Genomic DNA, 16,039 nt, shown 5'->3' with positions numbered 1-16,039 from the left:
ATCGTTTATCATTAAATATAATAGTAATCATTTCCTCCCTAATCGCACAACATTCACAAGTTTTTAAATCCACGAGTAGCCAACTATACAAAAGTACATGGTAAATGGTCTGCATTTATATAGCGCTTTTATCCAAAGCGCTTTACAATCAGTAGGTAGTCTACATTCACCCATTCATACACCGATGGCAGCAGGCTGCCACGCAGGGTGCCACGCAGGGTGCCTACACACCATCGGGAGCAAGGAGGGTTAAGTGTCTTGCCCAAGGACACAACGACAGCAGCTGGGAGGGAGCGGGGATCGAACCGCCAACCCTTGCGTCATTGGCCGACCCGCTCTACCTCCTGAGCTAAAGCCGCCCAGTACATGGATGAATGCTCAGAGTACAGCATCTAAATGTGACAATTTCTCAGACTTTAGAGGAAGTTCAGAAAAACTGGATGCTTGCTGTACTGTGGGATGACAGGCTTTCTTCCATGGCTATACGATGTGTTAAAGAAATAACAATTAAACAAGAAACATCAAAGAAATGCTTGGAAATGTCACTTATTTGCAGTAAAGTTACCCCTCATGAAATGACATTTCTTAAAACCTTCTGATGTAGAATAATTTAAGCTACAATATTTTCAAAATAACACAGCTAATACAGGATAAAAGTGGTTGCTAATTATTATTATTATTATTTTTTACAATTCAGAGAGACAAGGCAAGACATTGGCTTGGCTAACCCAAGCTAACCCAATGCACTGGTCTACCTTACCTCTGTCAGTATGGCTCCTCTTGTTGTCCTTGCTGTATTCCAGTGAAGCCATGTCTGTCTCTCTGACCCCGTGCACCACACTGGGGGAGTGTCCTAACAGATTGTGCCTGTCATGGAGTGGGTCTGGACAGAGTATAAGAAGGTACACAAGACAAAGTCAGAAAGATCATAATCTCGGAAAATTCAAAAATGCAAGTATTGTTGTAGTTCGTGGTTGATCGAAAACTAGTTTTTCCGTCAAGCCTGTGAGAATAGCTGAGTTCCACTTTACTTTACATGGCTGCGTGCAGGTCAGACAGGTAGCGTTAGGTACGTACGTGTGGTGTCTGCAGTGTGTTCTGTGCGAGACGGTGAACTCGACACACTGCTGTGATTGGATGACATCTGCGCTTCCTCCAATGAGGGGGAAGGGGAGGGGCTGTCCCGAACTCGCTCCTGCCAAACGACAACAATAATAAAGCAAAGTCTTATGGAAATGATGGTTTTCAAACGGTCCCTCTGGTGAGAGGTTTCGTCAAAAGAAGACTCAAATGTTACTTTGCAGGTAACTGTTCTAAAAAACAAAAAAACAAAAAAACAATATTACATCGTAGCGACTTGGAAAGGCTAAGAATAATGATAATGCTATTGTTTGGACTCCAGTTTTGCCAGGAAAAATTGAGTGCTGATTTCAATCAGCCTTGCAAACCTGCAAACAACAATAATAATGCAAAAATCTTATGGGAATTATAGCTTTTCAAATGTTTCCTCTGGTGAGAAGTTTCATCAAAACAAGAATCAGACGTTACCTTGCAGGTAATTATGTAGTCTACTAATCAACTGGTCTAAATAAATAAAAAGTCCACCTTACAGTGTAGGGACTTGGAAAGGATAGGAATAATATGCTATTGTTTGGAGCCCAGTTTCGCCAGGAAAATGTGAGTGCTCATTTCAATCAGCCTTGAAGGCGCTTTGCCTTTGGGAGCCAGCCCAGTGTTTGAAAAACAATGGCGGCCTACACATCATCGGAATTATGATCAGTGAAATCCAGAGTGACAGTATTTCCTGCTACTGTGCAGGATATGATTTAAGATCATACCTTCAATCATGAGGTACCAAATAAACACCTGGCAATAAATCATCATTCTAAAATTCGGTAATCTAGGAAAAATGTTGATACTTGAATTCATGATAAAAATGATGACACAGATTATCCCATCCTCCTATTACCAAAGCTGTGTTCACACCGAGTCAAACCTTTTTTTACTCTGAAGAAGACGCTGTGTGCGTCGAAACGTCAGTGCTTTGTACCTATTATTCAATATTTTCTCGTGATTTCGTGTGCTCCAGTCCTCTCTTTGGGTTCAGTCTTTACTGAAGTGGCCCATTGAACCTTTTCCAGTGTTTTGTCCTCTTCTGGGAGCACCGACCTCCCTATGTGGAGGGGTTGAAGCGCAAGAGACTCCCTCTACTATATTTATTTTTCCCTCTGTCGCTCGATTCAACCCTTTGGAATCGCTCTGTCGCTGTGTTTAAATCGCTCGTCAACAGGCACAAGAATTGACGGACATCTGGGGGCTATAACGTTACGCAATGTCATGATGTTTGTCCACTACGAGCCACCGTAGTTGTTTACAAGCTAAGCCTATCAGCGTGCTCCTAACGCGAGCTCTGTACCGGTAGTACAGACTTCACTTCATGTCAGCTGTCAGCCTGTCAATGGGCTGTCAATGCGGTTTGTTGCCACACAATAAACCAGCGGTTTGTTCCAAGCCAGTGTGATCCTTGACTCACTCTCACACGGCAGCCAATCAGCGTTGAACAGCGAGCGACTGATGGCAGCGGAATTTCGCTCGAGTTGGGATATTTCATCTCGGGTGACGAGCGAATTTTCATCCTATCGCTCTGTCTCTGTCGCTCGGACGCCCAGCGATTTTTCTCCCAGGGGAATATACGCTCAATCGCTCGTTCTACAACAGCATGAGTGAATACTGGATTCTGATTGGCTAGCAACAGTGGTAAATAGGCCAACAATCTACAGTTCGGCTCCAACCGCAGTATCACTCCGCTCCCTGATGAATGAAGAACACCTGTGCTGACTCCGCCCACTGTTAGCCTGTCAGTCTACAAATCTCTAACAAGGAAATGTCCGATTTCGTAGTAACGTTTGATTTACTGGGTGGATTGAGTTTTGAGCAGTGGTTAGATGAAGATGAAGGTGAAGTGAACAAAGAACGACATGGTGAAATTGGGGAGAGAGAACTGGCTGAGCTTGAGTTGTCACGGAGTGAACCTGGGACTGTCAAACAAACAAATTGGGCAATGCGATGTTTCCAGAACGGGCTGCTTTAGATAACTGTTTAAATAACTGTACTTTTACAGGCAATGTATCAATAACTGTGAATCCCGTTAAGGAATAGGTTGTTTTTTGGCTCAAAGGCAACTAAATGTTTAGTGCAATCATTGATCTTGTGTATGGAACTATATTCTGTGGCGGAAGGATAAATGTATTCTGAAACCAGTAATGATTGTAAATAAATGAATTGAATGTTACAATTGTGTATTTTTTATATTATGTGGTAGCTATTGTAGAAAAGAAACTCGTGCCATAAACCCTGTACCAGTGGTAAATGTGGCCACAACCCCCTTCCTCGAGTGGTAAATTTCTTAATTTGCATTGACTTTGTATGTAAACTCGATGCCAGCCTAAGAACTTTAATAGGTCGGTGTGAACGCACCTTAAGCAGAGGCGAGACACAGCCAGACAGAAGACACAACTACTGTTGTAAGCAAAGTTCATCCTGACCTGCATGGCTACTTGAATAGAAGTACCTGCTGTTTCATCCTCTGCCAAGGAGGTGATATCTTTACTCCACTTAGTTACTTTGTGTGTCTGTCAGCAGGATATCTCTCAAACGTAGGAACGGATTTCCATGGTGGACAAACAGGCCTTCTTTAGCCAAGGAACAATTGATTAGATTTTGATGGCGATCCAGATCTGGGACTTCCGCCATTGGACAATGACTGTTTTTCTAGCCATCTCCATGAACCAAGAGAGATAGAGGCTTGATTCCAAAGGCAGCTGGATCTCAATTTAACATAACGTGTACGTGTCAGGATTGATTTCTTTGGGTGCTAAGAGCAAGGTGGAGAACTGTTTTAGCGTCGGAGGAGGTTTGTGCCCTCCGAGTGCCTTCCAAGTTTTGGCTTAGGAATTATTTTGTAAGATGCAGATGTCACTTAAAACAAAACAGTTTTGCTCATTTTGGAACAAAATGCAACATTTTACACATTTACAAGGTCATTTACAAGGTCACGGATGGAAATGAGCAGAACATAAATGAGAGACGGGGAACCCCCGGGGATCCAGAGGGGGAACCCCCGGGGATCCAGAGGGGGGAACCCCCGGGGATCCAGTGGGGACTCTAACGTCACCTTGATGACAGAGGTGGGAGCCCTGGCAGGGATGTTGGCGTGGAGCTGCGCCACGTTCGCCATGCTGGCCAGCGCGCTGAGTCGGTTCATCTGGCCCATCGCCATGGAAACGGAGGCCGGCGCCAGGCTGGCGGGGATCAGAGGATGTGACATCATCATAAAGGGCAGCTGTTCCAGACCTGGGAGAGAGAACAGAATAGAACCTCATCAGGAAGAATAGAACAGTAGGGGTAACAGTAAGATATATGAGAGGAACAAACAAGCATGGAGAATGCTCTTCCTCGTAAGGCAGAGGTCAAACCAGCGGGGGGGGGGGTGTCTGTCTGGGTAGTGTTAGCACTCGCCTACCACCGCGGAGACCCGGGTTCAATTCCCAGCAGCGGCACCTCCGGCGTGGTCAGACGTTCCTACGGACACAATTGGCCGTGTCTGCGGGTGGGAGGCCGGTGGGGGTATGTGTCCTGGTTACTGCACTAGCGCCTCCTCTGGTCAGTCGGGGGGGCGCCTGTTCGGGGGGGGGGGAGGGGAACTGGCAGGAATAGCGTGATCCTCCCATGCGCTACATCCTGCCGGTGAAACTCCTCGCTGTCGGGTGAAAAGAAGCGTGTGTCGGAGGAAGCGTGTGCTAGTCTACAACTCTACAAGAGAGCGGCTGTCTGTCCCAGATGACTTAGTAAACTTTTGAAAGGACATTTTTGTGTGCTGGGGCCTGTTCTCTTTTTTAATTAGTCTACAACTCTCCCCCAGATCGTCAGCGGGGGCGGAGCAACGACCGGGCCAGCAGGGGGCAGCCAAGTACAATTGGGGAGAAAATGGGGAGGAAAATCCGAAAAAGAAAAAGAGGTCAAACCAGCAGCCATCAAAAGCCACTCCACATGAAACGGGTCTCGCCTCTCTGTTCTGTCCCGACTCGGCTCTCGCCTCTCTCCGTCCCCCCTGGTTCCCCGACTAAAAGGCAAGTCGGTCCTGCAGAGTGCACTGAACCCGAAAGGCCTACGCCTCTCTTCGTTCTCTGATGCCCGGGATTGAAACTGCGTTCCAATATCACTCTTCTGTGATGTCAACGTTATCTGGATGACTGCTCTGCTTCTAAACCACATACCACTGGACATTGTGTGTGTGTGTGTGTGTGTGTGTGTGTGTTGGGTGTTCAGAGATACAAGGTATGAACAGGACGGGTGTAGGAGTATAATAATTAGATGAGGAGGGAGGACAGAGGAGAAGTAAGGAGAGGTGAGAGAGGGGAGGAAGGCATGATGACAAAGAGAAAGGTTGTGATCATAGACTGTATAAAAAGTATGGACGTAAGCCACCCACTGGTTTGTGGACCATCGCCATGACTGGACAGGCGACCTGTCAATAGTGCCCCCAAATCATAGTCTGCTTTGTCGTCTATTTGACTCTAAATGGGAGCATCATTTACAAAATGAACATCCTGCTGTATTGAAGAAGACTTGAAACTAGTGATTGAGATCATAAACTCATTAGGAAAGTGTTTACTGATGTAATAAGTCCAAGTCAGAAGACTTGGATCAGACTTCTTTCTGTAGCCATAGACTGTCTCTAAACGGTTCACCTCCTGTACAGTTGTCATGATCGGGGGAAATTAGCTATAGAGACAAGACCGTTTTTTTTTAACTGTAATGTCTGTAAACATTTATTTCTGCTGTAAAGTTGGGTATTTTAACATGGGGATTGAGAACGACCCGCTTTTGCAGCCTACCTCAAGTGGCCATTCGAGGGAACTGCACTTTTTGGCACTTCCGCATTGCCTTCGTTTTTCAGCTCCGAAGGTTGCCGCTTGGTTTGCGACACACCCGCGACACACCCGCTACTCGACTATAATCCAACACATTTTCAGCGGGTTCAAACCAAATTCCTATTATCTTAGACACTCTGTTTGAATTCCTCTGTTAAGACAATCATCCGCTATCTTTCAACAAAATCCTTCCTCTCGACAGCAGCACCTCCCGGTGCGTCGTTTCGCTCCCTCTATTCATGAAACAAACAATTCCGTTGGGGGGGGGGGGGATGACATAAATATTTATCATTTAATAAAAAAGGAAAAACAAAAACAAAAGAAACACAGGGAGGAAGTGGAACAAAAGGGTGCTGATGGCGGCGCTGGTGGCGGGCCAGCGATGCACGCTGGGTAATTATAAACACAAAGGGTGGGGAAAAAATCTTGGACTCTATTCCGCACAATTGTCGCAAATAATAGAACGAGTGCGCGGCATCAACAAAGAGAACTACAAAGAACCAAGAGATAAAATAAAACAAATAAAAGGAGGGGGAAATAATAGGAAGGAAGGAAGCGAGAGAGAGAAAGAAAAGAAAAAGAAAAGAGAGAAAAGTGAGAAAGGGAGAGAGGAGAGGAGTGGGGGGTTAGTGACTTTATGAATCGGGTTGGCTGGACATATGCATTTGGCAGATTAGTCTCTGTGTTGCCCAGAGCAGAAAGCATCCAAACAAAAGATCTGTGTGTGAATGGAGCTAAACAACCAGATGCTCCGACAATCAAACCAGCAGCCAACACCAAATATTAAAGCCTTTTTGTACCTCCTCTCTCCCCCTTCTTTTTCCACACTCACTAGTCGGGTTTCCATCCACCTGCTTTTATGCTATTCCAATTTGCGCATAAAAAAAAACGGAGTTGGAAACGCGGCTAATTTCGCATAAACCTCCAAATATCGCAAAAAAAGGTTTTCACGCTTGAGGGAGGTGGAAAAGTCGGCTGTATCGATAAAAGGAAAGTGCGATAAGTGCAGTGGAAACAGATGAAGCGGTATTCCTCGCCATTCAAAAACCAGGTAGTTTGCCTTGATCACTGCAAAACATGACATGTCATGTAGCCTACCCACAATAGGGCTACGCACGCTAAATAATGGTAAATAATAAAAACGAATTAATCCCATTGTTATCCCCTATTAGTGCGACTTTTAATTTATTTATCCTGGTTGCTGCTCCACCCTCTGCCGATCTGGGGAGAGCCGAAACTGGCTCCATGCTTCCTCCGAGACATGGGCAGTTAGCCAGCTGCTTCTTTTCACCTGACAGGGAAAGCTTCACCGGTAGGACATAGCACGTGGGAGGATCACGCTATTCCAACGAGTTCCCCTCTCTCCGAACAGGCGCCCCGAACGACCAGAGGAGGCACCACTTCAGCGACCAGGATATTGCATGTTTTGGTGTGGGGGGCCTATATGAAGGAAACCCCCAGGGGGCACGGGGAGAACATGCAAACTCCACACAGAAAGGCCCTTTTTTGACGACCCCACCCGGGCGGTGGGCACTCGAGGACATGTGGACGGGCACGCACTCCTTCAGCGCTCGCAGCGTCCCACGTGGGAAAATCGAACCCAGGACCTTCTAGCTGTGAAGCGACAGCGTTTACCACTGCGCCACCGTGCCCCCAAATTTGCGATACCTTTGGATGGAAACCCAACTACTCTCTCCTCCTCCTCTGTCCGCTGCATCTACTCTCTCTCTCCATCACTGTCTCAGTGTCTCTCTCTTGCTCTCTTACGTTTCATTAAAGAACATCTAAAGTCAAAGTGCCTCTCTCATGTTTATCCAAACAAACCATTACTGTAAACAAACAGTTACTGTACATTTCCCAGAAGATCTTGTTAAATGCAGAAATGGCTGCTCCCGCGCTTCCCCGGGCCCATAAGGTGTCACACTCAGCACATTTGTGAGCGTGTGCATGTGTGTCTGTGTGTGTGTGTGTGCGTGTGCGTGCCTGTGCGCATGTGTGTGTGTGTGTGTAATCTGAGATTGCCTTTGTAGTGGTTTAGGCTCCGGTAGGGGCCTACCCTTCCCATAAGGCCGTGGGTGGCAGTATGGAAAAACACATTGTGCTTATGTGTGTATGTATGTGTGTGTGTGTGTGTGTGTGTGTGTGTGTGTTTCCAGTTGACTCTATCATTAACAGTGATTAAGCTTTACAGGTTTATAATGGCTGGTGGTAACCATGCCACCTAACTGCGCACAGATGCTGGCAGTCTAACTGAGTATATACAATGGTAAACAATGCTTAAGACTGGGAGTGTTTAGAGATGTGGGTAAAACGAAGAGAGAGAGAAAAAATACTACACACAAACACACACGGTCACAGAGCCAAGAGCGAGCGCTGGGCATCTGCACATGGTGATTTTCTGAATGACTCCATCCATACTTTGATGTGTTTGGGAATTCCGAAAACAGAAGGAGATTTTTTAATGGATTTCTGTCCCGGAGCCTTGCAGCATGTCGCGCCATATGATTTCCGCACTGCAGAGAAACGGACGGAGTGACGGAATTCGGTAAAAAAACAAACATGGAATCAACTGTAAAACATGGAATATTGCAGGATTTTCCATAATTTGGCCGGGGGAAAAAGTAGGCATAATTATTGTAGTAAGCTAAATGATGGTCATCATTGTAAAATAGGCCTAGAGAAATCATTCGGTTTTTGTTTTGCGTGATGGACCCTTACATCACACAACTCACGACTTGGTTGTCACTTTGAGGAACATGTTGAAGAGGCTGTTTGAGATGGCAAATAAATAAATAAATAAATAAAAATTTGACCCTAACCCCTAAATTCTAATTAAAAGTCGGGAGAAATGGAATTTGGGAAAAAGTCAAACGGATTTCATATGGTCCTAACTGTATGTTCCACATTGGTGCTTGCATTTGTGTGTGTGTGTGTGTGTGTGTGTGTCCCAGGTTGATAGCGTATTCCACACCGACCTCCATAAGCCCTGTCATCTGTCTAAACACACTGATGCCGCTTTAACCTGTCGATAACAGTGGGGGCGGTGTGCACGGCTGTTTATGTGTGTGTATGTGTGCGTCTGTGTGTGTATGTGTGTGTGTGTGTGTGCGTCTGTGTGTGTATGTCTGTGTGTGTGTGTGTGTGTGTGTGTGTGTGTGTGTGCGTCTGTGTGTGTATGTGTGTGTGTGTGTGCGTCTGTGTGTGTGTGTGTGTGTGTGTGTGTGTGTGTGTGTGTGTGACTGTGTGTGTGTGTGTGTGTGTGAGACTGTGTGTGTGTGCGTGCGCGCGCGCTTGTTTGCATGGACGTGTGCGTGTGTCCGTTCTCCCATCGATTGTCCAGCGGTTGTCGTTTGCATTCAGGATAGTGAATTAGAGAGAAGACTATTGATTTGGCCTCAGCCTCTCATCTCTGTCATCTCTCTATCAGGCCCTCCGTGTGCTCCTTCTCCTCCAGCACAGTTCCTCCAGTGTGCTCCTTCTCCTCCAGTGTGCTCCTTCTCCTCCAGTGTGCTCCTTCTCCTCCGTGTGCTCCTTCTCCTCCGTGTGCTCCTTCTCCTCTGTGTGCTCCTTCTCCTCTGTGTGCTCCTTCTCCTCTGTGTGCTCCTTCTCCTCAGTGTGCTCCTTCTCTTCCGTGTGCTCCTTCTCCTCCAGTGTGCTCCTTCTCCTCTGTGTGCTCCTTCTCCTCCGTGTGCTCCTTCTCCTCTGTGTGCTCCTTCTCCTCCGTGTGCTCCTTCTCCTCTGTGTGCTCCTTCTCCTCTGTGTGCTCCTTCTCCTCCGTGTGCTCCTTCTCCTCCGTGTGCTCCTTCTCCTCCGTGTGCTCCTTCTCCTCTGTGTGCTCCTTCTCCTCCGTGTGCTCCTTCTCCTCCGTGTGCTCCTTCTCCTCCGTGTGCTCCTTCTCCTCTGTGTGCTCCTTCTCCTCCGTGTGCTCCTTCTCCTCCGTGTGCTCCTTCTCCTCCGTGTGCTCCTTCTCCTCCAGTGTGCTCCTTCTCCTCAGTGTGCTCCTTCTCCTCAGTGTGCTCCTTCTCCTCCAGTGTGCTCCTTCTCCTCCGTGTGCTCCTTCTCCTCAGTGTGCTCCTTCTCCTCCAGTGTGCTCCTTCTCCTCCAGTGTGCTCCTTCTCCTCCAGTGTGCTCCTTCTCCTCCAGTGTGCTCCTTCTCCTCCAGTGTGCTCCTTCTCCTCCGTGTGCTCCTTCTCCTCTGTGTGCTCCTTCTCCTCCAGTGTGCTCCTTCTCCTCTGTGTGCTCCTTCTCCTCCAGTGTGCTCCTTCTCCTCCGTGTGCTCCTTCTCCTCTGTGTGCTCCTTCTCCTCCAGTGTGCTCCTTCTCCTCCGTGTGCTCCTTCTCCTCCAGTGTGCTCCTTCTCCTCCAGTGTGCTCCTTCTCCTCTGTGTGCTCCTTCTCCTCCAGTGTGCTCCTTCTCCTCCGTGTGCTCCTTCTCCTCTGTGTGCTCCTTCTCCTCCAGTGTGCTCCTTCTCCTCCAGTGTGCTCCTTCTCCTCCAGTGTGCTCCTTCTCCTCCGTGTGCTCCTTCTCCTCCGTGTGCTCCTTCTCCTCCGTGTGCTCCTTCTCCTCCGTGTGCTCCTTCTCCTCCAGTGTGCTCCTTCTCCTCCGTGTGCTCCTTCTCCTCCGTGTGCTCCTTCTCCTCCAGTGTGCTCCTTCTCCTCCAGTGTGCTCCTTCTCCTCCAGTGTGCTCCTTCTCCTCCAGTGTGCTCCTTCTCCTCCAGTGTGCTCCTTCTCCTCCAGTGTGCTCCTTCTCCTCCAGTGTGCTCCTTCTCCTCCGTGTGCTCCTTCTCCTCCAGTGTGCTCCTTCTCCTCCAGTGTGCTCCTTCTCCTCCAGTGTGCTCCTTCTCCTCCGTGTGCTCCTTCTCCTCCGTGTGCTCCTTCTCCTCCAGTGTGCTCCTTCTCCTCCAGTGTGCTCCTTCTCCTCCAGTGTGCTCCTTCTCCTCCAGTGTGCTCCTTCTCCTCAGTGTGCTCCTTCTCCTCTGTGTGCTCCTTCTCCTCCGTGTGCTCCTTCTCCTCCAGCACAGCCTTCTCTCTCTGCACTGTGAAGCCTGGTCTGCTATTCAGGATGGCGTCCTATAGGGAACGCGTGACCATATGGCTCCAAAACTTAGATTGATAAAAGCAATGAATCTATCTGAGCGATATCGACTGGCCCTGGGTGACCGTACGTACGGCAGATCTGAATCTCAATGCCAAAATGCTCAATGAGATTCAGTTCCGAGCCCAGGTGCTTTCTGTGGTTCCATGGGTGCTTTGAGGGGGGAGGAGGTGAAACTTCTTAACTCATTGAGTGCCAATGACGTCGAACGACGTCAAATCAAATAGTAACGTAGAGTGCCAATGACGTCTAAAGACGGCAAATGCGTTTTTTGACGGTGGGACGTGGATCAAAGCCTCATGCATCTCCTGTAAAAATAATGGAGCTATTGAAGGTGTATAACCTATTTTACGGACCCATTAGTTGGCGACAGTGCTCTCCAGATTAGAGAAAGTTGAGGAAAAACAGCAGAAAAAGCCATGATGAAAGAGAAACCGATGCATGAGCCAGAGCGGCACAGATTGCTCTGGCTGGAGCTAACGTTAGCTGCGAACAGCAGCCAATCCGCTCCCACAGCTGAGCCCCTCTGTCTCTGCTGCGATCGTTTCTCCACACGATTAGCCGCCAGAAAAGAAAACCAAAGCCAAACCATTCTCATGAGAATGGTTTGGCTTTTCGGTGTCGCGCTGGGAGCCGGCGCACAAGGCGGAGCGCTCCGAAAATAGACTCTGGGTGCAGCGCACTTTGAAACACGCAGCAGAAAGCCTAGAATCGGACGCAGCTTCATCCCAGCTCACAACCGAAACCCCAGAAACGCAGACGAACTCAGCGAGCCCGATCCAGACTCCCCCGACGAGCGGCTGCCATCCGAACGTGGATCCGCAGGCAGCAGAGCCTGCCATAGCAGGCAGCAGAGACTCGCCTGACACACGCAGCAGAGCGAGCAGAGCCACCAGAGACACTCCCACGGAGGAGGAGTTTGGAGTTGAGGGGGGTGGGGGTGCTGTTTTATTGAAGGAAATTACTGTTCAGATGTTTCAGGTCAGAAAATATTAGCTTCAGAGTCAGTGATTTGCTTGAAATGCTTCATTTCACAAAAGGCTAATTATCTCAGCTTCTAGATGGAAACGTCTGTTTTTGGTGAAATCAACCTATCTTCTCCGGCTGATAACTAAAGAACGGAAAATGATATCAATAAACTTTTTTTTGCTGATGATAGAAGAGAGTCTCATCGTTCTTTGGGCGTGTTCGGTGTTTACATAGTAATATCACACAATATTCTGTGGGCCTTGAGAAATCACTGAAAACGCTCTGAAACTCTGGCACTGGGAGCATCCGTTTTCCAAAAGTGGCTGGCACTCAATGAGTTAATATTAATATACCAGGTGAACGCTAACATGTGAACAATAACATGTGATATGTGTGTGTAGGATACCTTAGATGTATCTTACATCTCATGTTCCTCAATATAGACAGATGCAATGTTAAATATGACTAACAGAGGGATGTCATAAGTTTGATCAAGTTTCTTTTTTCTCCTGAATTGTCTCCCCAATTGTAATTGACCAATTCCCCCTGCTGTCCCAGTGATTGCTTCACCCCCTCTGCTGATCTGGGGAGAGTTGTAGACTAGCACATGCTTCCCTCTGATACATGTGCAGTCGCCAGCCGCTTCTTTTCACCTGACAGCGAGGAGGACATAGCGGGTGGGGGGGTGGGGGGGGGGGGGGATCATGCTATTCCAGGACTCATACCCCACCGGCTTCCCACCCACAGAGACACGGCCAATTGTGTCTGCAGGAACGTCTGACCAAACCCGGAAGTACCGCTGCCGGGAATTGAACCCGGGTCTCGGCGGTGGTAGGCGAGCTCTTTTTACCTACTACTACCCAGAGGCCCGGGATGTAATAAGTTACACTAATGATACGCAAGTAACATTTTGAGGCTATAGAGCTGAACAGTCACGTGACATCTTTTCTCCATAGACATTTCACTTGGAGCGATGACGTTATTTTACATTTTTGCTCCAACTGAAATGTTTGATGGTCACTCACGATTCACAGTAGGTCACGGGTTTGGCTTGGTTCCAGCCTTACAACTCGTTATTTAAAGGAACACTCCGCCCATTTTCAACCAGCTTTGTATCATTAGAACATCAGTAGTATATCAGAAAACTGTCAACGGTTTTGAAGTCTGTCATTTAATTTGACAGTTATTGAGTGTTAAAGTGTGGACCAGTGACATCACTGGTCCACACTAACTCAAATTAATAACTCATTAACTCAAATCAACTCTCAATAACTGTCAAACTATTCATCATTCATCTAGTTTGACAGTTATTGAGAGTTGATTTGAGTTAATGAGTTATTCATTTGAGTTAGTGTGGACCAGTGATGTCACTGGTCCACACTTTAACACTCAAGAACTGTCAAATTAAATGACAGACTTCAAAATTGTTTACAGTTTTCTGATATACTACTGATGTTCTAATGATACAAAGCCGGTTGAAAATGGGCGGAGTGTTCCTTTAAGGATTTTTCAAAATGTCTATGGAGAAAATGAATGGGAAACTCACTTCCCGGGGCAAGGAATGTCACGCGGCTGTTGAGCTTGATACAGCTGGGCAATTTTGCCAAAAGACGACTAATAGCACTTTTTCAGGATACACAGATTTCTCTTTTGTGACACCATCTCGATCGAAGCCGAAGGAAATATCAGCCATCTACTCCGATGCCAACGTCATGTCTCGTTGATGCCCTAGCAAAAAAATGTAAAGTGCAGAAAACATGCCTCGACTGTGAGCTGCTGATGTTTTCGATGGTTTGAGTTACCTGACCCACATGTCTTTCTAGAACTTTCCTTTGTGCCGCGCTCACAATGAGAAGCAGTGACTCATCACTGCTGCACTTTGTTTTTCACTCAGCGTCTCACACAGGAAGTGCACAGGCTGCAGCCATGATGTCACATCCTGCTTGTAATTGCTTTGGTTTGGCTCTCGGTAGCAAAGCGCACAAACAACACAGCTGCTGAAGTCATATTGACTCGACATGAACAGATGTGTCCCAGAAAACAAGCCTGAGACGTCTGTTACACGACTGAGATTCAACACGCTGGCTGATTTAACATGGTCGGTGCGAGTGTGTGTGTGTGTGTGTGTGTGTGTGTGTGTGTGTGTGTGTGTGTGTGTGCGTGTGCGTGTGTGTGCGTGCGTGCGCGTGTGTGTGTGAGACTCACCCAGTCTGTGGTTGTGATCGCCGTTGTCTCCGTTTGGCCCGCCATGCTGGTGGTTTCCATGGTAACCACCCATCACCTCCAGCTTGATCTTCTTGGCCAGGGCAGACAGACCTGAGACGGAGGGAGACAGTGGGAAAGAGAGAGGAAGGGAGAGAGAGAGAGAGAGAGAGAGAGAGAGAGAGGGAGAGAAAGACAGAAAGACAAAAAGAAAGAAAGAAAGAAAGAAAGAAAGAAAGAAAGAAAGAAAGAAAGAAAGAAAGAAAGAAAGAAAGAAAGAAAGAAAGAAAGAATCAATAGGAGGCAGATCAATGGCCCTGGTGGAGGATTAGAGGTGGTGGGTAGGTAGGAGGTTGTCAGGGGAAGACAGAGACCAGCCATTCATCCTGCCTGCACCGCTGCACCGGCCATTTAAGTCTGCAGGGGCTCTCGGAGAGAGGAGCAAGCCCAGACATCCATCTCTCCCACACAGGGACATCATGGCCTCCCACAGCAAAGCACACAGGGCAGGGCAGCCTCCAGGCACAAGCAAGAAACGCACACAAAACAGCAACCAAATCAGCTTTATTTCAACGATGATTGAATGTACTGTGTTTTTCAGGTTTCTTGGCTTTAAATGTTGGAAACGTGTGTTTTTTTAGACAAATAAAACGGCAAAGTTGATGTCTACTCTGTAGGTATTAATTTCTTTCCAAAACCTTTGCCTTTCAATCAAGCCACAGGGTGGCTACTTTAACCCATTGATACCTGATGCAGCATTTGCGTGTATATCCCTCATTTGTGTGCGTATCCCTTTAAGACCGCGAACCGGGTTAACGCAGTTCGTGGTCTTAAAGGGATACACACACAAATGCTGCATCAGGTATCAATGGGTTAAAAGAATCTAAAAAATATGATACATGAAGCGCTTTGAGTATCTAGAAAGGCGCTATATAAATCCAATCACTTATTATTATTATTATTATTAAAATATAAGATCGTTTTGATTTGTTCAACACTTTTGCCCCCTCAATGCGTGATTCTATTTGTGTTATTTCACAGTTTTGATGTCTCTACTATTATTCTAGGACGTGTCAAATAGTAGAAATAAAGAAAAATGTTGCGTGTGTCCAAACTCTCTTTGAATCTGCGTCCGAAACCGAGTAGGTAACTTGACCCTCGAGCTGCATCTCATGGCCCTGTGGTGGAGCAGCAAAATGAAACATCTCTTGCACTAACACAGACAAACACAGTGAATTATTAAAGCTGGCCAAAACCAAGCAACTGTGCAAACAACGGGCCAGGAAGTGCAAACAAACCATAAGTCCTCATTTCCTGATATTGGCCACAATTGAATTGCTTTTCCTGCCCTCTGATGAGAAATTACACTTTTCAATCGGTCGTAAACATTTGGAACAAACGGTCGGGTGTGTTTTTATTTCATTATTGTGTTATCTTACACGATAAGAAGAAGATGCGCGTTTGAGGCGAGTGGTCTGTCTGCCTCGGGACCTGGACGAACCCACAACAAATGGTTCCCTTTTCGTCTCATCTCTGTACCCTTCCTCTCTCCTCTTCCTCACACTCTACCTTTTCAAATGTCAGCAGCACAGCGGGGGGGACACCAGCCGGGCCTGTTGTGTGTGTGTGTGTGTGTGCGAGAGAGAGCCAGGAGAGGCCACTAAGGAGGATCACATCAAAGATTTCTCCTGCCTTTTATACGCTCAAACGTCCTCTCTCTCTCTCTCTCTCTCTCTGCAAGTCTCTGTGTCTCTCTCTCTCTCGTTCTCCCTCTTAGCTCGCTCTCTTCCGCCCCTCTCATGTGGCCAGTTCTAATCAGGAGAGTTGACATTGCCGACCGT

At 47.3% G+C, this 16,039-nt stretch overlaps 1 protein-coding gene across 1 annotated transcript in view; it reads right to left on the bottom strand.

The window, feature by feature from the left end:
• dachc (dachshund c) overlaps nucleotides 1-16,039 on the bottom strand; it is a 54,718-nt gene that overhangs the window by 10,129 nt on the left and 28,550 nt on the right. Inside the window, exons 3-6 of the mRNA XM_083651020.1 lie at nucleotides 14,202-14,312; nucleotides 4,175-4,353; nucleotides 1,078-1,195; nucleotides 761-883 (exon numbers count right to left, since the gene is read on the bottom strand). Coding sequence (XP_083507146.1) covers nucleotides 761-883; nucleotides 1,078-1,195; nucleotides 4,175-4,353; nucleotides 14,202-14,312 — 531 coding nt within the window. The remainder of the gene's footprint in view (nucleotides 1-760; nucleotides 884-1,077; nucleotides 1,196-4,174; nucleotides 4,354-14,201; nucleotides 14,313-16,039) is intronic.

The sequence above is a fragment of the Poromitra crassiceps genome, assembly GCF_964638095.1.
Source record: "Poromitra crassiceps genome assembly, chromosome: 14".
NCBI classification, from domain to species: Eukaryota; Metazoa; Chordata; class Actinopteri; order Beryciformes; family Melamphaidae; genus Poromitra; species Poromitra crassiceps.
Note: the sequence above shows the minus strand (reverse complement) of the source record. Positions and strands in the feature narration are given on the sequence as shown.